This window comes from Ceratotherium simum, chromosome 9, assembly GCF_057802395.1.
Source record: "Ceratotherium simum simum isolate JZ-2026a chromosome 9, ASM5780239v1, whole genome shotgun sequence".
Lineage (NCBI taxonomy): Eukaryota > Metazoa > Chordata > Mammalia > Perissodactyla > Rhinocerotidae > Ceratotherium > Ceratotherium simum.
The window spans coordinates 11037508-11061951 of NC_141908.1; the positions used below are offsets into that span (position 1 = coordinate 11037508).

Genomic DNA, 24444 nt, shown 5'->3' on the forward strand with positions numbered 1-24444 from the left:
TTCAAAATACTTGGTGAAATAAATAATATCAAATTAGCAGTAATTCTGACCTTATATTTGGTGTTTACTCTTTGCCGCTCTTCAATAATGTCTTTTTTAAATTTAAAAGACATTTGATCTTTACCAAGGTGCACCTGCCTGGGGAGAAAAAAATACCAACTTCCAGAATCCATCAGAATACCACAGTCAGGGCTGGCCCTGTGGCTTGGCAGTTAAGTGTGTGCGCTCCACTACTGGCGGCCCGGGTTCGGATCCTGGGCGCGCACCGATGCACCACTTCTCGGGCCATGCTGAGGCCGCGTCCCACGTACAGCAATTAGAAGGATGTGCAACTATGACATACAACTATCTACTGGGGCTTTGGGGAAAAAAAAAAGGAGGAGGATTGGCAATAGATGTTAGCTCAGAGCCGGTCTTCCTCAGCAAAAAGAGGAGGATTAGCATGGATGTTAGCTCAGGGCTGATCTTCCTCACAAAAAAAAAAAAAAAAAGAATACCACAGTCAATTTTAGGATGGAGTGTCTTAGCTACACTCCACAACTGGAAAAGGATGCTGAGATACTGGAGAAAACACCATGGGGGAGAGAAGTTGTAGAGACTTCAGCAACATAACTAAGATGAATAATGTGTTCTACGAAATGAAGTTTATCTTCTAGTGACACATCCTAAAATATTTATGAATAAAAAATCTTGATACTCAATATCACTAGTCATTAGGGAAACGCGAATCAAAACCACAATGATGTACCACTTCACGCCCACTAAGATGGTGATGATGGTGATGATGATGATAATAACAAAGGAAAATAACAGGTATTCCAAGGACGTGGAGAAATTGGAACCCTCGTACATTGATGATGGGAATGTAAAAATGGTGCAGCCACCATGGAAAATAGTTTGGCTGCCCCTCAAAAAGTCAAACATAGAATTACCACATGACCCAGCAATTCCATTCTTAGGAATATACCCAAGAGAATGGAAAAGATATGATCACATAAACACTTGTATTTAAATGTTCAAAGAAGAATTATTTACAATAGCCAAAAAGTAGAAACCACCCAAATATCCATCAACTGATAAATGAATAAACAAAATGTAGTATGTCCACACAATGAATATTATTCAGCCATAAAAAGGAATGAAGTTCTGATAGATGCTATGGCATAGACGAAACTTAAAAACATGTTAAATGAAAGAAGCCAGTTACAAAAGGCCATATATTGTATGATTCCATTTATATGAAATGAAGCCTGTTACAAAAGGTCATATATTGTATGATTCCATTTATATGAAATGTCGATAAAGGCAACTCTATAGAGATAGAAAGTAAATTAGTGGTTGCCAGGGGCTGGGGGAAAGAGGAATGGGGACTGATTGCTTAATGGGTATGGGGTTTCTTTTTGGAGTGATACAAATGTTCTAGAATTAAGTAGTGGTGATGGCTGCACAACATTGTAAATACACTAAAAACCTCTGCATTGTACACTTTAAAATGGTTAAAATGGTGAATTTTATGTTATGTGAATTTTGTCAAGGTTTGAAAAACTCTGGCATGTAATGTATCTATCACGGAGCCTGGCATATGTTTAAAATAAATAGTAGCTATGATTTAAAAAAGGGGAGGGAGTGTCTGGAGAACTGGTTTAGATTAAAGGAGACTAAAGAGACATGAAAACTAAATACAAATTCTATGATCCTGGATTCCTCCTCTCCAAAGACACAAAACCCAGGTATAAAGGACATTATCGGGACAATTGGGTAAATTTGCATATGGCTGATGATTTAATATGGTATCAATGTTAAATTTCTTAGAAGTAATTATGGTAATGCAGGAGCATGTCCTTGTTCTTAGGCTACATGCTGAAGTCCTTAGGGGCGAGGCTTCATGGTATCTGCAACTTACTTTCAAATGGTTCACGAAAATAAAGGGTGTGCGTGCATGTGTGCATCTGTGCACGCCTGCGCACGTGTGTGTATATGTAGAGAGTGAGGGGAAGTATATGTGGCATAATATTAACAACTCATGAACCTATGTCAAGTGTATATGGGTGTTACTGGCAGGTTTAAAATCTTTCAACAAAAAAAGGGAGAAAATATTCAGTGAACAATACAGCATCCATTGAATTTAGGATGTGATTTCAAGTATGTTATAAACGAGCATAGAAGGAAGGAAATACACCAGTGTTGACAGTGATCATTACATTATAGTGATTTTCTTTTTCCTTCTTTACACTTTAAAAAAATATTTTTCAGGTTTTCTACAATGGCGATGTGTCCATTTTTTATAACAGGGAAAGAATATTTTTTAAAATGACATTCAGTTCCTTGGCATACTTGAGGCCAGACCCTGAATAGAGACTCACGCTGATCAGAAGGGGTTTCAGTGAGAAACAAAGGGCATGCCCTCATGCCAGCAGGGTGGCAGGGCGGGGACACCTGGGAAGGCCCCGAGCTCAGGGCATATTCTCTCTGTCTGAGACGTGTAGAGGCAGGGGCACAGATGAGGCGGCCTCTCACAGACCCTTTCCAGGAGTCTCGTTTTTTAGCTCAACCCAAGAGTTTCTAAAGTTTACTTTAGCTGAATCTGTACACATGCATATGCCTGATATGATCTGGTAAAAATTGTGGAAAAGGCTCCATTTTGATTGCAGGAGCTGGGCTCCCGGGAAGGCCCTGGGGGCACACAGCCCAGGGCACAGGGGGCTTGTGGTGGGGCGAGATCTGGGGCACCTGAGTCACTCGGCTCTGTCTTGGAGCAAGAGGGATCCTGGCAGCAGTGGCCAGCAAGGAGCAGTGTCCCAGCTTCTCCCCCAGGTCACTCCGGCTCTGCCACTGTCTGGCCACATTTAGGAAAGAGCATGGTTGGTCACACTGATTTACTCCTAACAGAAACCTCATCCGGAAATACAGGGCCTAGTGGAGGGGAAAGAATATCTACATTTTCCAAGGGCATTAAAAGTTATTACATTTCATTGTGTCTCTGGCATAAAACGCCATTACTAGAAACATTGTACTGTCACTTGATACAAATAATTGCTCAATATTTACCACTTAAGGTGATTTTTGATCTCTTCATTAGTGTCCTGTCTGACTTTCTGTTCAAAGAGTGCTTCCTTCATCTGTCTTGTTTTTGAAATCTCATTGCCTTGGTCCAACACTGTGGGTAGGAGCAAACAACGATTAGACCAGTAATCAAATCAGAATCATTTGCCGAGAGAAAAACACATTTCTAATAGCAAAACCTGACAGCGACCCCACAGAGTTGTGTTGTTCATAAACAGCACACGTGATAAGCAATCACTCTTTCCTCCTCTGCCCAGAGGCTGATTTGTGGTGGGTCAGCTGGTTACCTTCTCGCAATTCTTTAATCTTCAGTTTTCCTGGTTCTTGGTTTAAGACGGTTGCCACAGCAAATGGATTTGATAAATTTACTGGAAATCTCAAGTTCTGATATTTAATTTCCTAAGACCAAATCAGGAGGGAAAATTCGTTATTTTGCCTCTCCATCCTTCCCTCCATCCTATTCAGCATGATGCCCTTTACCTTAGGTTTTGGAGGCTTTGTCTTTGCTGGCAGTCGTTGAAAATTTATACATGTCATTGCCTTTTCTGGAGGAACGTCTACTTTTTTAGAAAGAGTATTCAACCTTTCAAATTCTTCTAATCTATAGTTTAAAACAGATATTAAATTAGTATATAATCCAACAACTCAAGGTTCCTATTTTTATGCTCCTTCTGATAATACCAAGACTTACCTTAATTACTATATGTAAACTGAAAATCAATCTGTGTGCTAAAACCGTGGTCGACTAAAATAAATGCAACCTCAGTATACTAGAGTATAATCATACATATCAAAATAGCCTACCAATGGCTGTTTTTCCTTACATTCTCAAAGAACAAAACAAGTGGAAAATGTGCCATGCTGAAAAATGCTCTCATAGTCTTGCATAATTTATTTCTAGGCTGTTGGTTTTTAATAGCTAAATTTACAACAATAAAAATAATCTTGAATGTAAGACCTGAAACCACAAAACTCTTAGAAGAAAATATTGGCAGTAAGTTCTTTGACATGGGTCTTAGCAGTATCTTCTTGAATACCATGTCTACTCAGGCAAGGGAAACAAAAGAAAAAATAAACAAATGGGACTACATCAGACTAAAAAGCTTCTGCACAGCAAAGGAAACCATCAACAAAATGAAAAGACAACCCACCTACTGGGAGAAAATACTTGCAAATCATATATCTGAAAAGGGGTTAATTTCCAAAATATATAAAGAACTCATACAACTCAACAACATAAAAATGAGCAACCTGATCAAAAAATGGGCAGAGGATACGAACAGACATTTTTCCAAAGAAGGTATACAGATGGCCAACAGGCACATGAAAAGATGTTCAACATCACTAATTATTAGGATAATGCAAATCAAAACTACAATGAGATATCACCTCACTCCCGTTAGAATGACTATAATTATCAAGAAGAGAAATAATAAGTGTTGGAGAGGATGTGGAGAAAAGAGAACCCTCATACGCTGCTGGTGGGAGTGCAAACTGGAGCAGCCACTATGGGAAACAGTATGGAGATTCCTCAAAAAGTTAAAAATAGAACTACCAGATGACCCAGCTATTGCAGTATGGGGTATTTATTTAAAGAACAGGAAATCAATAATTCTAAAAGATATATGCACCCCTTCATTCATCGCAGCATTATTCACAATAGCTAAGACATGGAAACAACCCAAGTGCCCATCAACTGATGAATGGATGAAGAAGATGTAGTATATATACACAATGGAATATATAAACATAAAAAAAAGACAAAATCGTGCCCTTTGCAACAACGTGGATGGACTTTGAGGGTATTACGTTAAGCGAAATAAGCCAGACAGAGAAAGACAAACACCGTGTGATTTTACTCATATGTGGAAGATAAACAAACACATGGATAAAGAGAACAGATTAGAGGTTACCAGACGGAAAGGGGTTGGCGGGAGGGAGAAAGGGGTAAAGGGCCACTTATGTAGGGTGACAAATAAAAATTAGACTATTGGTGGTGAACACGATGCAGTCTACACAGAAACTGAAATATAATAATGTACAACTGAAATTTACACAATATTATAAGCCAATATGACCTCAAAAAATAATTTTAAAAAATCTTACATTGATTTATTTTCCTAGTAAAAGAATGATTATGCCCACTGTTTGTAGCAATATCTTTAAAAAGGTGATTCAGACTAATGTTTGAGATTTTTTCTGTAGTTGAAAACTGCCTTTGGACAAATGTAGGTATAGACGGCGCTGCTGACATGCCTACAGAAGCTACTGGAGTTATTTATTATGAGATGTAGTAGGACTACTATGTTCATTAGTGCTATCCATGAAGCATTTCTTTAAGCAAGAATACGCGAATACCTGATTTATAGGATTACCTATGTCCAGGACGTTACAGAAATAAGATAAGAATATGCTAACACGCATTCATTCTGACAGTCCATAAGTATTTGCTGAGTACCTACTGAACAGGCCCCACTGCACGATGTGGGTGACATGCTAGCAATCTCAAATGTCACATCGCCCATGTGAAAGTGTCCTGAGAGGGCCACGGCCTTTGGTGAGACACACTGACAGGCGGTGCTGTGCGGGGAGGAGGCGCTGCATTAGGGAGGGAGCTGTGGCCTGGCATCCACATCCCAGCAGAGCTCTGACAGCACCTCTGCTGTAAATAGTGGGAAACATTGAGAAAAGTTTGAGTGTGTCAAAAAACAGTCTCCTTAAACAATCTAATTGCTCGCGTTGATGATGGAAGTGAAGGAGTCTAAGAAAGTGATAAACTAAAGAGTTACATGTGGAATTTGGCAGTGCCAAATTTAGTACATGGGTAAGTCCCTCACACACCCAATTCTGAAATGAAAAATAACCTATGAAACTTCCAGAGAACACTGCAGCCAGGGTAATTTTTTTCCTTCTGGTGGAATTTATATGTTCTAGTACTATCTGCAGTCTGGGGAGATGTGCAGGTCTTGAGCCATAGCCCTTGAAAACGTCAAGAGTGCACTAAATAAGATATCAAACTCTAGCTGGGAAACCAAACACAACAGTTTAGAAATAGCGTACATCTGCACGTGTACAGCGCTTCTACCATATGATGCTCTCGTGTGTTAGAGAACATGTCTACGGAAGGACACATAAGTAAAAATCCCACTCAAGTGATGTCTTTAAGAAAGCCATTTGCATATTGCAGCACATGACAGGAGATGGCAAAGACCATTTTGCTCAGCCAGTTATCTGACACCAGAAAAACTAGTGCTGTTTTTTATTTATAGCCAATGCTACATGTTTGCTGTGAGTGACTTCATTTTTACTATGGTTACTTGCAGGATTTGGGTTCAGCAGGCCACACTAATATCCTAGAGTTGACTTAGGCTGCTTTGAATTTTGAGGAAGAAAAGCATGATATAAATATATAACACTCAGCACAAAAAAAAGAGGAGGATTGGCAGATGTTAGCACAGGGCTGATCTCCTCACAAAAAAAAAAATAAATAAATAAATAACAAATCATGGAGTTAGTTTATATTTTGATATAAGGTGGTTACTTCACTTTAAAAAAATTTTTTTCATTGCAGTAATATTGGTTTATGACACTATATAAATTTCAAGTGTACATCTTATATTTCGATTTCTGTATAGATTACATCCTCTTAATCACCCAAAGACTAATTACATTCCATCACCACACACATGTGCCTAATCATCCCTTTTGCCCTCCTCCCTCCCCCCTTTCCCTCTGGTAACCACCAATCCAATCTCTGTCTCTGTGTGATTGTTTGTTGTTGTTTTTATCTTCTACTTATGAATGAGATCATACAGTATTTGGCTTTCTCCCTCTGACTTATTTTGTTTAGCATAATACCCTCAAGGTCCATCCATGTTGTCACAAATAGCAAGATTTCCCTTTTTATGGCTGATTTGTATTTCATTGTGTATATATACCAGATCTTCTTTATCCATTCATCTCTTGATGGGCACCTAGGTTCCTTCCAAGTCTTGGCTATTGTGAATAACGCTGCAATGAACATAGGGGTGCATATATGTTTATGTATTTGTGTTTTCATGTTCTTTGGATAAATAGTCAGCAGTGGAATAGCAGGATCGTATAGTAGTTCTATTCTTAATATTTTGAGGAATCTCCATAGTGTTTTCCATAGTGGCTGCACCAGTTTGCACTCCCACCAGCAGTGTATGAGAGTTCCCTTCTCTCCACATCCTCTCCAACACTTGTTTCCTGTTACTTCACTTTTAATATGCCTAATGATGTTAATATGTGATTTGTGTCTATGTGTGAAGGAGAGAGGAGGAAAATCAAACTATTTATCATGTTCAAAATACTTGTGAGGGTTTTCTAAGATTAGTATTGATACTGTGATAAATTTTCCTTTTAATTTTTATAAAAATCATGTGTATTAAAAGAAAACTCATTAACTTGATACACTGGTATATAAAAATACATATTTTTATATATATTTTATCTATATGTTATATATAGATAAAATTTTATATATATATTTTATGTATTATATATATATATCACATTCAAATGGAAATGGAAGGTCAGAAAAAATTTGTTACCAAGTAAAACTTAATCCTATTTCACATTTTTACTCTAACTTGAAAGCTAATGGTGTTTAAAAAAATTCTCCCATGTGGCACATTTCCATTTTCACCTTATGTCGAAGTCACTTTCTACACATGACTTATTTTGGCTCCTCTGTTGTGAGTTTCTTCAGGGTGTGGATCATTTCCCATGGAGCTTTGCCATGCTCACTGCATACAGCAGGCACTCAATTATAATGTTCTAGTGAAACTTTGAAAATAGTTATGTTGTTCTGGCCTCATGATTTAGATTTTTGAATGGACAGTAATACATATATATGGTCAAATATTAAAAAAGCACACTGGTAGTAATCAGTGAAAGAAAGTACCCCTCAAAAACCCCCTTTTCTCAGTCATCTCTTCACCTCATCAGAAGCAACTACTGCTACAAGCATAGAGACAGTCTATGCATTACTATTATATTTTAAGGTATATTTTATAAAAGTTCATCATCTTAAGTAAGTTGTTGATGGCATTCTGTTACAAGGAAGAGAGACAATGGAAGAAAGGAAGACTTGGATTTTTTAAAAAGTTTAAGAATAAACAAAAACATCCCAAAGCAGCCATACTTCAAAGCCATGTTGGGATAGCAGGTTCCCGTGAAGACACATTCGTATGGTTGAGAGTTGAACTGTGAAATCCATAGCTGCGTTTTTATTTGTGCAGTCCCATAGTGAAAGGGTGTAAACTTAATAGTCACATTCACCTTCCCATTAGCTGGAATTATTCCTGGAAGGAAAGAAATGAGAAAACATGATACTGTCTCTCCTTGCAAAGTCCAGTCAAAGAGGCTGACACACACACAAATACATTCTCCCCCTGATAAGCTCAAGTATGCCTATTATCTTTATATAGTCTTTTCATTAAATACACGTGAATCAACTTCTGCATGTTTACAGTGATCTTATTTACCAATTACTGCATTAGTCCTTTATAATAATTATCTGATTGTGTCAGTTATATAAATAAATACACATCAATCAGCATTAGTGAGTCAGAAATGAATTCCCAGAACCATAACCTTTAAGCTAATTACCGGATGTCAATGTTAATAGTGTAAGCAACAAGGAAAAGCTAGGAACACACATAAAAGTTTCTGTCCAAATAATTCAGTTTCTATATTTTCAAGTAATTTGATTCTCTCCTTTCAAATCTTCAGGATGGACTACCATTCTCTCCAGTCAAATATCTCACCACGCTTTATCCTTCTTTTGTATCTCTGGTGCCAACGGGGCTTGGAACATAGTTAGTGCTCAAAAATGTGGAAAGAAACAGAAAAGGGAGCAAGGGAGGGAGGGAAGATCAATGTAGGAGGCGCAAGAAGGGCTAACATTCTCTCTGACCTCCACTGAAGGCTCTTCGGTTTGCCTTCTAGATGGTTCCTTCCGTCCCTGTGCATCTAGTCTTTCCACTGTCCCTGCAGAGGCCTTGCTTATTCCCTCATGAATGCCCAGCACACCCTTTCCCCATCCTTGCCCTCCTCTGAATCTAGTACAGCTCACCCCATTGCTCTCCATGCTCAGCCACACAGACCTTCCATTCAGCCATCCAGGCATTCACTGGGCACTTACAATGCTCCAGGCACTCAAGATACAGCAATAAACAAAACAAAGTTCCAGATATCATGGAGTTTACATTCTAGTTGGTGGCAGCAAACAAAAAGAAATAAACAAACAAATATAAAATATAAAGTCATGTCATGAATACCAACAAGAAAACTAAAGCCTACAGGTAGGGGGAGGCAAGTGCAGCAGGAAGTGCTCTTTGAGATAGGATGAAGAGAAAGGCCTCTTTGGTGAGAAGACGTTGGAGCCAAGACCTGAAGGAGGAGAGGGGGCTTTGCTCTAATTCTCAGACATTGGGGTCTTGTTGCCTCAGGGCCTTGGCACTGTGGGAGATCAAAAACTGGCCACCCTGAAATATGTCTCTTTACCTTGATTATTTTCTCTGACGGACATTTGACCTCCCCCAAACTGTCTACAGAATTTAACATAGAAGACCTGTTTCAGGAAGGAGCCACTATCATATGATGGCTGTAATATAATGTAAAATAGATGTTACAATAGGAAAGGCACCAAGCCCCTCTTATCAAAAGTTCCGTCTCTCCCCGGCCACATTCTCTAGGTGGCCCTGCAAAGAATTGTCTGACAAACATTTACATTTCCCTCTTCACGTAAATTGTCTTCTTCCCCTCTGAAATCCCAAACCTCCCACCCCCAACATCCTCCTTTGTCTTTAGCTGAAGATAGTATTTAAGATGAGAATCTCTGCCATTTTTTCGAGAAACTCAGTTTCCCTGGTTTCTCCCATGTACACATGTTATTAAACTTGGTATTATTTTCTCCTGCTAACCTGTCTTTTGATTATTTGGTCAGCCATAAGAACCTGAAGGGAAAGGGTGGAGGGGGATTCTCCTGCTTCCCCAACAGCACTTACCATTCCCTCAGCCTGGAAAGCCCTTTCTCCAGATCTTTTGGTTTTTTTATCCTACTCTCTGAGATTATCTCTTTACTATCTGCCTTCCCCTAGATTTGAATGTAAGTTCTACAAAGTATGTGAATGCTCATTACTATGTTCCCAGCTCAATAAATACTTGCTCAATGAGTGAATGAACCCAAACTTCAAAGCCTGCATCAACCTACGTATTACCTGAAACTCCTCTTGACTCTCATCCACAGGAGCCTCACCCCCCTAAACTTCCGGCAGCCCTACAGTACTCATGTGCTACCTCAACTGCTGCCTTTCAAAGGTGAAAAGTCTCCCTATTAGATGACAAGGCCCTCAGGCAGACACCAGGACCCAAAGCTCTTTTATCTTCCCCGATCCCTAGCACAGTGCTTCAGAAATGGGTATTTGTCAGTTCCCTGAGGGCAGACGTCAAAATCTTTAGATGACACCCACTAGTGACCTGAAAGCCCACTGCAGCAAGACGGAATCAGCAGAAGAGCACAGTTTCCTCAGTCAGCCTACCATCAGCTGAATAGAAACTCCATGATGTGCCGGAGTTCAATACCTTGACCACCCACTCGGTCAGAAAATACCCCCATCTGACCTGCAATTCATGGGGTCTTTAGACTGAGAACACTCTATTGCTTCTGCTCCAGCTCATTAACTTAAAAAAGTAAGAACAAACTCTGCAGCAAAGATTAATGTTTGCCTTGACCTGGCTGATTTATTTTTAAGTGCTCCCTGCCCAGACCTGATACATCAAGCACTGGAGGAGCAGCCCCGGCAACCGGAGCACGCTGCTTTTTCCATTAACAGCAATACCAGTTAAGACAACTCTGTTAAGGAACATGGTCGCAGCTGACTGTCAAATGTTAACAGCTATACAAGGTGCGCCAAGCAGTCACAGCTTACTGCTTGGCAAAAACTAATGGTGGGAGATAGGAGAATATGCTTCATGTCTCAAAAGCAAGAAAGGCACCCTCAAAATTACTACTTTATTTTAAAAAACTCAAACCATGATTTTATGGCTTCAGTCCAATTTCATCTGGGATCAATTTAAGATTACTATCCTTAACCTACCAGGGATAATGTTACATCACAGGGCAGGGAGGGTGGTAAGGCAGAGAGAGAGGAGAGAACAAAACTTAGAAAGAAACTAAAGGCTAAGAAAACCTTCGTTTATCAGTAAAATGAGTATTATGAAGAAAATGTGACAACACTTGAAAATGCTGTAATGATAAATGAAGTCACCAGAAAACACCACTGTATCTTTGCCTTATCACAATTATGTAAAGCTTGCATAAATATGGGCAGTTACTAAAAGGAGATGGAAAAATAAAAGTGCATTATTTGTTACAGCAGTAAGGCCCAGGATGGAGATAATTTAAAAAAATTTCTTCTTTCTTACATGCCCCCACAGTGTTATTACAATATTGTTATAATTTTTTTTTTTATGAGGAAGATAAGCCCTGGAGCTAACATCTGTTACCAATCCTCCTCTTTTTGCTGGGGAAGATTGGCCCTGGGCTAACATCTGTGCCCATCTTCCTCTACTTTATATGGGACGCTGCCTCAGCATGGCTTGACAAGCAGTGTGTTGGTCCATGCCTGGGATCTGACCTATGAACCCTGGGCTGCCAAAGTGGAGCACGCGAACTTAACCACTACACCACCGGGCCAGCCCCTCAATACTGTTATAATTTTTACATAAGTTTTTCTTCAAAAATCTCAAGGGCCAGCCCTGATGGCCTAGTGGTTAAAGTTTGGCACACTCCGCTTTGGTGGCCTGGGCTCGGTTCCCGGGTGTGGAACCACACCACTGTCTGTCAGTAGCCATGCTGTGGTGGTAACTCACACAGAAGAACTAGAAGGACTTACAACTAATATACAACTATGTAGTGGGACATTAGGGAAGGGGGGAAAAAAACAGGAAGATTGGCAACAGATGTTAGCTTAGGACGAATCTTTAAAAAAAAAAAAAAATCTCAAAAAGTACATATCATTCTCCCTAAATTGTCATAGAGCCATTTAATGCACATGCTTGGAGGCTTGTAAGTTTTGGTCTTAATCTTCCAACATTTAAGACTGCACTAGCTGTGTGATTTTGCGTAAACTTCTTAATCTCTCTAAGACTGAGTTGGGTATTTAATAGCTATATGGTTTAAAACTTTTCCATGAACAAGCTGTTGACAAACTCTGTGTTTTCAATTCAGTGGATGACAGAAGGCAGAGCTTCAAGGTGTTCCATCCAACACACCACCATGAGTCACATGTCACCCACTGGGACAATCACAGGCCATCACAGCTGCCCAGAGTGTGTGGGCAAGGAGAGGCCTCAGAGACCACACAGACCCGGACTCATTCCCTTGTTCATCCTTGCATGAGCTTTGTGACTTGGCTTGGTTGCTTTCCCTGAGGCTCAGTTTTCTCATCTGTAAGATAGGACAAGGCTTAAAAGAGAAAATGTACAAGGTCTGGGATAATGCTTGGTACGTAGTGTGTGTCCTATAAATGTGTCCTTCCCAACGTGTGTGCCAAATAAAAAAAGTAATAATTTATTGTGTATTGTTATCATTAAAAATGTCAGGAAGAGGAAATACTTCTTGGAAAAACTTTATACTTAAGCCATTTGAGTTCTTAAAAAGGAAGAGGAAATTGTCTCACGTTGCCAAGCCGCTGGGATGAGTTTCCTAAAGCACTGGGTCTTTCCTTTTGCTCCACAAAAGTGTCAAATGCAGGCAAATCTACAGGTCAGAAGACAAGACTGGGTGGCTTCTAGAAAGATCTATTTTAAAATTTAGGCTGGATGCTTTCTGTGAAGGGGTGAAATATGAGCCCTAAGGCTTTTGGTCAGCAGTTCACTTCTAAATTTCCTGGGAAGAACAACTCCTGCTCAGCCACAGCAGATGAAGACCCACGCGGTACAGACATGCAGACTGCTAATAGTCCCCAGGACTTATTTTAATCCTTAATTCCCTTCACCCTCCAGCAAGCCTTTGTGACTACAACTAGAAATAAGTAGTAAAATTAAGTCTTTTGGACTCTACTAACTTTCCTTTTCCTCCCTGTCCATCAAATACTCAAAATGCAGACAAGGGAGCAGGATCAGAGCAGCCTGGGGGCTCCGCCTGTGCCAATGGAAAGCCGAGGAGAAGTAGCTTGAGTGGAAAGATGCTGGGGAAAGCTGAGCCAGGGCAGCAACCCACAGTCTGTCAAGCATATAACCTGCTGACCGGGGAAGAAAAGGTGCAGCACGTGCACCGCATGCCCACTGTGTCCCGGGCACTGTGTCCAGCACGCAAAGACAGCTCCCGGGGAGGGCTGAGTGACTGCACAGGAAAGCTCATCACTGAGCTCCAGGAGCTGCATGAAGAGTAGTGCACGGCACCCACATCCACCCAGTGCTCACGCTGAAACCAGGAGCCACCTCTTGACCCCACCAGCCTCCCTGACCCTTCAGCAAGGCCCATCCACTCCACCATCACCACTCCCCATCTCCATGGCCAGCACCCATCCAGCCAACCTCAGCTTCCTTCCAAAGGGGACTGTCTGCTTCCCCCTCGTGCTACTCCAATCCACTCTCCCTCATGAGCCAAAGAGATCTTTTAAAACATAAATGAGGTCACGCCACTCCCCTGCTTAGAACCCTCCTATGGACTCCCACCCAGCTCAGAACCAAGCCCTAATTCCTACCCTCCTTGAGCTCCCATCGGCCTCTCCAACTTAGTCTTGCTCTCTTCTCCCATTCCTCACACCCTCTGGACACCCTAGGCATCGGTCTTTTCTTTGACGTGACCGTGCCAGAGCTGCTCCAACCTTAGGGCCTTTGCATTGGTGGCTTCCTCTGCTTGAAGTCCTCTTCCCCAGCTCCAACCAGGTCTGGCACCTCTTTACCCACCAGGTCTAAGCTGACGCTACTTTCCTCAGAGATGCCTTCCCTGATCACCAGTCGAGAGCAGTCGCCTAGTCACGTCACCAACCATTTCTGCCCCGGGCAATGTCCCTCTGTGTGTGCCTGCCTCCCTCTCCCCACTAGAATGTCAGCCCATTAGAGTGGGAGCATGTCTGTCTTGTTCCCCGTGGTGACCCAGTGCCCCTCACAGTGCCTGATGCACAGCGGGTGCAGAGTCTTTAGTTCTGGAACAAATGCAGGGATGAGTAATGTGGGACTGGGAGGGTGGGGCAGGGGCGGTGCATGAGGATCCTGCAGGAACGAGCCCAGCAGCACTTCTGGTGAAAGAGCGTGAAGTAAAGCTATTTTACCTTGACTACCCTTCGCTAAAACTCACCAAGGGAAAACAACATGTAAAATGGAAGAGAAGAAAAATCTTCTATTAAACAAGGGAAATGACTACAACCCCAAAGTACAAATGAGCAGCATGCCCACCAAATACTGAAACCGAGGCATGGAGCAGGCTGAGAGGGCAACAGATTTCCCCCCAATTTAAGAGTTACAGCCCTGAAAAACACATCCAACTACTCTTTGATTAAAGTGACAAAATGTGGGAGTGGAGCTAGGCCCTGGAGAAGCAGGAATTGGGAAAAAAGAGACCCAATCTCAACATCATAGAATAGCAGGGAGGAGAGCTGAAGTAGCAGCCTTGCACCATGCCATTCCTATCGTCTTAGACCCAGGACCTACTTCAGAAGGTGGCTGGAAGCGACGTGGTGGGGAGAGAGGGGAGCAAGTGACCGCTGAACAGCAGCACACAGCACAGATGACTGAGTGATTCTCTTATGAGTCACTGGCCCTTGTGAGCACAGGGCAGTGATGAGAGATGTTCTCCCAGGACGCTTGAGCACACAGACTTGGTGCCGGGTTCTCTGGGTTCCACTCCCAGCTCTGCCCTCAGACAACTTACTCAACACTCCAGGCCTCAGATTCCTCATCTATAAAGTGGACATAATAATAGAGTCTACTCATAAGAGTTGCTGGGAGTATGAAATGAGTCACATTCAGAGTGGTGTCTGGCACATGGTAAGCACTATGTGAACATTAGCTATTATGACTATTATTATTATGATCATCATCATCCCTTCTCCCACATCATTCTTCCGCTGGTGGCAAGGTTGAGTAAAATGCTGAGTAAAACCAACATAGGTACTATGTACGAAAACTGCAAATTTAAAAATTAATACATTTTGAAGGAGGAAAGAACATAAGCAAAGTCAAGTGAAGAAGACACATCACAAGAGGATGACCTTGGAACATGGGTGGGCCACCAGAATCATAAAGAAAACACAGACAGCACGACCTTGTCACAGGAGGAATCACCAGAATTCAAGGAAGCACTATCAGAACACACTAGAGGGAGATGAAAAGAGAGTCAGTGGAGCTCAGGAAACAATGAAACAAAGAGAAGGGATGTCACTGAGGTAGAAACTGCATCAGAAGGGACAATGGCAGTAAACACACACACACAAATAGACACACACAGCCTGAAAACACAGAGACATGGCAGGTAGGAATGAGGAATCCACACAACATGAAATTATTTTAAAGAAGACAATAGATACTGAGGGCGAAGGATAACTAACATACTGTTATGAGAGGTTCGGGGATTCGATCAGAGATGTAAAAAAAACTTTCCACTCCAAGCAAATGGACTGAAGGTATATTTTATTATATAGAGGATAGTAAAGGCGATAGTCCGCAAACAGATCCGAATAGGTCAAATAATAAGAGGGAAAAAACACCAGCTCAACTGGAAACGGAAAACATCCACATCGGCTGAGATAGCAGCAGATTCGAATAGTCATATAATAAGAGGGAAAAACATCAGATCGATTGGAAAGGGAAACACCAGATCGACTGAAGGGAAATGACACAAATCAACCGGAAAGAGAAATACCAGGTTGACTGAAAAGAGAACACATCAGATCAATTACTTCACAATAAATCAATTACTCACAACATCCATGCCCCAGTGCCGGAAGAGTCCTGTCAATCGACACGGCTGGGCAAGGATCACACGTCCTGGGCAAGCCGTCCCTTCCACAGGTGGAACTCTCACCAGGCCTCGGTTTTTAGCAGTTTATATAAGCAGTTACAGAGTTTACAGAGCAAGCATTTAGTGTTCCCATGCACAAATGGTTATCAGTGGCGTACGTGCACTGAGCCCCCCCTGACTGTCGTCCCAGCCTAGTAGTTGTGTATGTGCATTGTTTACCTTGCTTATCATCCCAGCCCAGCACATATGGCCAGTCTGCCCCAGGCTGCAGTGCCCAAAAGGCCTTGAAATTTTTACACATTGCAACTATCTCCATGGGAGAAGGGCCAGTTCCCACCACGCAGAAAGCAGCTTTTATATTTCTTTTTGTGCTGGTGGCTGTAGGTCAATGGAGTGGCCAAACATGGCTGTACTCATGTCAAGACACATACACACAAAATTGATACTTCTGAGGAAGAGAATGAAGCAAATAGAAGATTAAAGTATCCAAAGTTTTAATAGTTGAAAGATTTCTTAAAATAATGAAGGTCATTTTTCTCCAGATTGAAAGGACATGCCGTGTTCCAGGGGAAAAAATAATATAGAACAATATCAATACATATCTTGGTAAATTATTTAACCTTAAGACTGGAAAAAGAAAAAGAATTCGAAGGGCATTCAGAATTCACCTGGATGGTGAAAGATTCAGACCAGCCTCCAGATTCCTAGCAAGTTCAAAACAGAGGGCAATCAAGCAATGTCTACAAAGTTCTGAGGTGAACAAAGTTGTAAAGCAAGACTTTTATACCCAGTTGAGCTGTCTTTGATGATTACAGGCACCAGAGAGGCATTCTCACACACGTAAGCACTGCAGGGTATCCAGCCCCCAGGAACCTGTGATTAACATGCCACTAGATGACAAAATCCAGACAGCCAGAAAAAGAACTGAGTAAAGAGCTTGGGAATGGAGAAAACATGGAACCAAGAATGGAGGGGAAACCCTGGTTCCATTTAAATAGAAACTAAGTAACTATGGCATTCATGGCCACAAAGTATATCAATGCTATAAATCTAGATAACATAATATAACTGAATTGGGAGTTGTAAGGAGAGAAGGCGAGAAAGTGGACGTGTGCTCTTCCCTCCTCCTTCCACAGCCAACATTCCGGCTGAAGCACGCAGTTGAAGAAGATAGTGTCTCTGACCTCTTAATGTTTTCATACTCTCTTAATTTTAGCAGTAGATGTTAGGAATGAGTATCACATATATCAAGGAAGTCCATCAGTTCCTTCAGCTTCACCTATTTTTCTTCAATCAAAATCAAGTAACAAAAACAGCATTTTTACATATGGTATGGTTCCATTTTTCTAATATTTTTGTCTGTCTCTGTATCATTGTATGTATCTCATGTCCCTTCCTTTCTTCTCATCGTACATAGAGCAGTGTCTGCAATGATGTTCAATGAATGTTAATAATGGTTATTTCTGGAGCGGTGAGATTCTGGGTAATATTTTTCAAATTAGATTTTGTACTTTTTTGCAGTGTTTGCATTTTTTATAACAAATATATTTCATTTTTATAAAGCCACTTCTTAAAGTAACATATTTATGTTTGTTTAATCCAATATCTCCCACACTTATTTATAGGCAGAGCTATTCTTTTTTTCCCTCTATTGTTGCTGTTGCCAGTTTTGTGGCATAGCACCTTCCCCAACCAGCCCCACAGACGGGCCAGCTCTCCAGTAATCAAAGTCGGCATTCTCTTCCAGTCTGCAGGAAGACAGGCTTCCCGGCAGGATAAAGTGCTGGGCCAAGCCATCCTGGCCGCTCCCTGGGCCTCACTGGGACCGGCACTACTGGATGGGCAGTAGAGATACAGAGTTCAGTACAGGCATTGTGCACTGAGTGTAATTCACTGACCGCTGCTGTGGTCATCTGAGCTCTGCCAGCCCAGACTGAAATGCACCAAATGGTCATCTTGAATGGGAGATACCCAGGGCCCCTGAGGGCAAGAAGAATACATAAGACCTGGTTGAGAGCTATTATTACTTTCTCTAACTTTTCACTCACAAAATAGAATTTTCCTTACTTTTAGTCTGTGATACAATCCTCTATTTGTCCCCCTCTCCTACTTCAAGGCATCCTGGGGTTGTTACTGTTCCAGCTTAAGGTGGTGGTTGAGAGCTTGAGTTTGAAGTCAGACAGACTTGTGGCCTTGGGCAAGTCATCTGGCCTCTCTGAGCCTCACTGTCCTCTGCTGTAAAAGGTGATGATAACAGCTTCCTCCTCGTAGAGTTGTAGGACGCAAAAAGGCAGTGCATGCGATGTGCTTAGCAGAGTACCCTGCATTGGTTAATGGTTGGTAAATGGGAGTGATTATTAACACAATGCCAGCCACACTGTGTACAACCACTGCCCCCCATCGAGGATATATCAAGTGCCAAGTAAAATGCGGCATTGCCGCCAATGTGACAGAGCTACTTCAGGGACTGTGCATGAAGAATTGCACCTGCCTGTCTAACTTTCCTGCTCACTTCAGTATCCTACTATAAATTAATTACCTACATCCTTAAATCAGGGACATAGGGAATTCATTTGCATTTGATATACTAACTGGCCCTAATTGTTCTCAATTCCTCACCATTAGGTTTGGTGCCTTAGAAAGTCATAAAAAAGTTTGATCTCTTGATTTTACTTCTGAGCATTCTTTTCCAACCCGACATGTGGTCCCTGGCTAGCCTCCCATTTGCTGAACTGGGAGGTTATCAGAAGCACTTTGCTAGTGTATCTCCCTCATTTCTATCACTTGCCAAAGATGTCTCTGTATGAATCCATTTCTCTATATAGCCATATAATCAGTATGTATTTTTTGGGCTGAGGCTATTCATGATGGTCCTAACCGCCAGGAAAAAACATTTCATGGGGGCCTGCTTCGTGTGCTGGTGATGGATCTACGTGCTTACCATCCCCTTGACAATCCTGATCTATCCCTTGCACAGTGTGTGCTGGCTACAGGCGTCTGGTGAGGAGGGGAGGAGAAGCAGGGCCATATTCCTGTCTGGAAGGAATGGCTTTGCCCATGGACTCCCAAAGACTTCTGGACCCTGCAGGTGAGGCTTGTTACATGGTAAAACACCTCAGCCAGGGGTCAAGGGGCCTTTGGAGAAAAAAGAGGCAAAAAGTGGTTAACACTCGCTTCCTGTTGAGACCTAAACGGGTAAATGCTGGGATGTGAGCAGCACCGTGGCAGGTATTGCAGGCGTAGGAAGGAGTCCAAATGAGAGGACATGATTGGACTAGGGGTCGAGTCCTGACAGGCCACCCAGGGTAGGCAGAGCATGGAGGTGACTTGGCCTCTGGCAGGGAAGGTGCAGTGTTCATGGCGTCCTAGTACGCACCTTGGGGAATGGGGAATTTACTCTTTTCCAGGATGTGCTGCCTGCTGGGTTGGTGGCCCTGGGCCTGTGGATAACGCCTATAACCAAAAAATGGTCTGAGGCCAAAGCAAGGGCCTGGGATTACTCCCAAATCAATATAAAGTTGTAAGAAATTTGCATTTCAGAAGGAAATGTAAAATATAAAATTATTTATAAATGGCTGATATATTCCCCATAATTGGAAAAAAATAAAGGGAATGAAAGTATTGAAACTTTGTATAGGAACTTGGGGCAATAGCCCCCAGGAACTCTTGCTTAACTCTCCACTTTATGCTACAATTTACCATTTATATGAATTGCATGCATTCTTCCTAAACATATGTGACACCAAGCGAATGTCCAGGATCTCAAAGTGGTCAAAAGCAAACAAGTTCAACAATTTTTTTGTGGCATTTGGCTGGTCTCCAACACTAATAAGATCTTGGCCAAAGTCATTTATTGCTGGCTCTTCCAAAATTATGAACAGAGTGTTCTTGATATTTTAATTGTGTATGATTTCTTGTCAGCAGTATAAGGAAGATCACAAAATCCCTTACTTTATCCCCAGTATCAGGAAAGTCTTGGCACCATCAGCAGATCCAGCTTCTGGCAGCTAGAGTGCACCATGGATCTTAAGGACGCTGGTTGAGTTAAAGTTGAGGGCACTATGTCAGATTCATATCTTGTAAATTGAATTAGCTTTATTCAAATTTCTTCATTTGGTAAGGCTGAGCACAAAATGCTTGGAAGGCACGAATAAATGAAGCTTCTAGTTCCTACAGAAGATGTTGCTTTACAAGCTCATAGACTATGGGTGTCTCCATAAGCCTTTAGACAATTGGTTACCAAAGGTGTGTTCAAAACAGTGTCTACAAATATACGTGCTAACTGTGTAAAATTAGCCCATGGTTCTTAGCCTATCTGAGCCCAATTTGTAAAGTGGAGGCAATAATGACTTACTGGCCAAAAAGTGATCCATGACTGTCCAACTACAAGGCTGATGAGTCAGGCTAGACACTTGGCAAGTCAGGAAAGCCCAAAAGTTGCCTGGGCCACACACACCTGAACTGCAGCATTCACTCTCCAGGAGCCAGGGTTTTGTATTGCAGGTGACTGAAAGTCATCACTAAATTCTACAGCCTCAAAAGTATAACAGATGCATTGATACATCACCAAAATGGGAAAGATGCATTGATATATCAACAAAATGGGAAACCAAAGGAAGGAAATGCCTGAGAGACCAGTGGACCAAGGGATGCACGGGCCTCATAAAAGAGCTACTGTGGAGTCTGAAGGGTCCAGCCTCAGAGACCAGTTCGTAAAGGCACCTCAGCAACACCATCTACATAATGCAGATCATTTAAAATCACAAAGGCGGGATCCCCAAAGCTCAAGAGGCCTGGCTTGCCCTCATTTGTTCATCCAGCCGTTCATTCACTCATGTCTTCTTTTGCACCACACTCTCCTGATTTTCCTCCTTGGTCTCTGGCCTGATCCACTTCCCCTTGTTGTCCTCTGAGTGCTTACATGCTCAGGGCTCAGTCCACGTCTCTTCTCTAGTCACACTCATTCCTGGGGTGACCTCATTCTCAGTCCCATGGCTATATGTTCTATCAACACCCAGGTGATGCCTAAATTTATGTCCCTATCTCTCACCTCTCTTTTGACTCCAAACTGGTATATTCAATTTCACTTAAAGGAGGAATTTAAAAGACAAGCAACAAACAAAGCACCAGAACAACCAGAAAAGCCTATCAGATGGATCAGACAAAGCAGCTCACGGATCACCTATTTGTCTGAATTATGTGGCTGTGCAATTTATAATCTGAGCGCTCGCGGAAATGCCTGCATAATCGTTTTAAGTGTTTCACATAAAGTTGTTACTCATCTATGCTCAACACTGTATTTGCTTATGTACATAGTCCCCAGGTTCTGAATAGGTTGTATTTCAAAACCCTTCTGGTAAATTAATATTCTGTGTCTTGGGACACAGTTTTTCAGAGAATTATGGCCTGACCATAAGCATCTCTAGCTTTCTCCCAAATTCTTCCTTCTTTTTCCTTGCCACTGACATGAGCTTAGTTCAGGCTCTCAAGGCCTACAATATTTCATTCCCAGCACAATGATTTCCTGGTCTCCTGCCTGCACCCACCTCAGTCACACCTGCACACAGCAGCTACACTGACCTTCCTAAAAAACAGCTCTAATCCAACTGCTCAGAAATCATGGTGGTTCCCTTCTCTCTAAGAAACTTAATAGAATTATAGACCATCAGGTGGGGCAAGACCTAATGAATGAAACTAGTCCAGTGATTCCCAAACAACACACTAAGGAATGTCCACATCAGAATCACCTCAAGGTTTTGTCACAAGTACAGAAAACTAGGCTCTTCCCAGAGCTACTGAACCCAAATCACCAGGGATGGGTCTCTGGGCATTATAGTTTTCACAAATGTTCAAAATTTTAAGGCACTGATCTAGTCTAAGCCTCCATCTGATGTTTGACTCCCTGCTGCACCATTCTCACCAGTCTTCAGCAATGGTGAACTAGCTACTTGATAAGCAACAAATTTATCTTTGGGTGTCTCTGACAATGCACTGGTTCTAGTTCTGCTCTTCAGGGCAACATGGCACAAGCCCATTCCTTTCCACACCACAGTGATTCTCATTATTGACACAGCCAGCCTGGCTCCAGTGTCTTTCTCTCTTTTTGAGGTCCACCACCCCCATTCTTCATTGACCCCAACATCCTTTCATTAGAGTGTGGCTCTCAGGGACAATCCTTGAGGTTCACTATGGTCAGATGGCCCAGGGTGGGGCAGGATTACCTCCTCTTTCTTGCTACAATCTCTACTTCTCTAAGTAGAGTCTAGACTAAGATCACAGGAGCTAGCTCACTTTACTGACATATGTCATAGGTCAAATTTTTATAACCTCCCCAGAGTTAAGGTGAAAACTCAATTTGTACTTTATGAGGCAGTGCATAGACTTTGAAACCGGACTGAATGGGTTCAAATAACTGCCTCTGCCACTTACTACTAAGTGTCCTTGGATGAGTTATTTAACCTCTCTGTGCCTTATTTCTATGTCTACAAAATGGAAACAATAACTTTGCCAACCTTATATAGTTGTCGTATAAAGTATATGTGTGTACACATACATATATAAATATATATACACAGACATACACATATATAACATATACATACCCATATCTATATTTATCACTTAGAGTAGTGCCTGACACATCATAGTCACTAAGTATTACTATTATTATTCTACCAAAAGGCCTATTGTGAGAACACCAACTATACTTAAAATCAGAAATATTATCTTGTTTAGTATAGTTTTGGGGACCACTTATTTTCTCTTCTTTTTAAAGCCAAAACACCTAAAAACAATAAACCTCCTCTCTCTTGGAGGGGAGGAAGACTATCCTCTACCCACTCTGCATCATTTCTAGCTCGGCTAAAAATTAAATTGACATGAGACTGAATAGCAGGAGAAACTCAAACAAAGCTTTATAACATGTATACATGGGAGAAACTGAGAAAACAGAAATCGAGCAACTTGTCATTCTGACTAAGTTGCTCACTTAAGTATTTTTCAGCTCAAGATAAGGAAGGTGTTGGGGTAGTAGTTTGGGATTTCAGAGGGGAAGAAGACATTTCACATGGAGATGGAAATGCAAATGTTTGTCAGACAACTCTTTACAGGGCCACCTATAGAGAATGTGGCCGGAGAGACAGAATTTTTGATAAGATGGGCTTGTTGGTGCCTTTCTTATCACACCTATTTTACATTATACTACAGCTATCATATGGTAGTGGCTCCTTCCTGGAACAGGCCTTCTATGTTAAATTCTTTAGGCAATTTGGGAGGGGAAGGTCAAATATCCTTCAGAGAAAATAATCAAGGTAAAGAGACATATTTTGATGTGGCCAATTTTGATTTCCCACACTGCGGAAAGGGAATCAAGTCTTGTGTTTCTGCAATATCAACAGTGGCTACCTTATATTTCAAAAATCTCAGAAACGCCCCTGGTTCTCCAGAAATCTACATACATTTCATAATTTATAAATAATTCAAAGTTTCTCCTTTGAACACTCATCTATTGGACAAAATATGCATTTGCAATGAGGAAAAATCTGTAAATAAATGGATAACCACCCAAACATTTAAAAACAAAATTAAGGAGGCAACCAAGATGGTGACATAGGAGGCTCCTGACTCCTCTCCTCCCATGAACACACTGAATGTAGGGCTATATGCAGAGCAATCGCCTCGAAAAGAGATACAGAAACTAGCTGAATGACCCTACACATTGGGTGAATGAGAAAACACCCACATCAAAATGAGTAGGAAAGGCTGAGACACACTCATCATAAACCCCACCCTCAGCACAGCACTATACAATCAGGAGGGAACTCCAAACTCCTAGCTTTTTCCCTGAAGAGCCAAAAGTTTGGACTCCACATCTATCCCCCCAACTTTTTAACTCCCACCTGAGTGTTGGGCCCCCAAAACACCTAGCTTTGAAACCAAACAGGGCTTGCATCCACAAGACCCACAAGAGCATAGCAAACAAAGAATCAGTTGTTAATGGACACACGAGCACTATCCCCCAAGGGCTCAACACAGAGGTAGTAGGCAAAAATGCCTCTCTCTCAGCCTTTCCCTGAAAGAAATTTATCTGCATACTTTAAAATCTGCTGCCTGAGGGCCAGGCTTCCATTTAGCATGCATCTAGGGGCTGGCTACAATCTTCCCCAGAGACAGGGGAAGCCAGCAGAGGCCTCCCCCACCTTCTCCCTCCTGCCCACTCCAAGTCACCCTGGAGAAGGAAGGAGCTTATACACATGTCTACAGCCCAGCTTTTGTGATTGCAGCCTGAGGGATGGGTCCACAGATTTCCTGGCTCTGATAGCCAACAGGCCTTTCATTTATGAGTCCTACAGGACTGTAGCAAACAAAAAAGCAGTTTTTAATGG

At 41.8% G+C, this 24444-nt stretch overlaps 1 protein-coding gene across 1 annotated transcript in view; it reads right to left on the reverse strand.

The window, feature by feature from the left end:
- Nucleotides 1-24444, reverse strand: part of CFAP221 (cilia and flagella associated protein 221) — a 97286-nt gene that overhangs the window by 35503 nt on the left and 37339 nt on the right. The window contains exons 8-12 of the mRNA XM_014782470.2: nucleotides 8231-8390; nucleotides 3544-3664; nucleotides 3351-3462; nucleotides 3049-3157; nucleotides 51-138 (exon numbers count right to left, since the gene is read on the reverse strand). Coding sequence (XP_014637956.2) covers nucleotides 51-138; nucleotides 3049-3157; nucleotides 3351-3462; nucleotides 3544-3664; nucleotides 8231-8390 — 590 coding nt within the window. The remainder of the gene's footprint in view (nucleotides 1-50; nucleotides 139-3048; nucleotides 3158-3350; nucleotides 3463-3543; nucleotides 3665-8230; nucleotides 8391-24444) is intronic.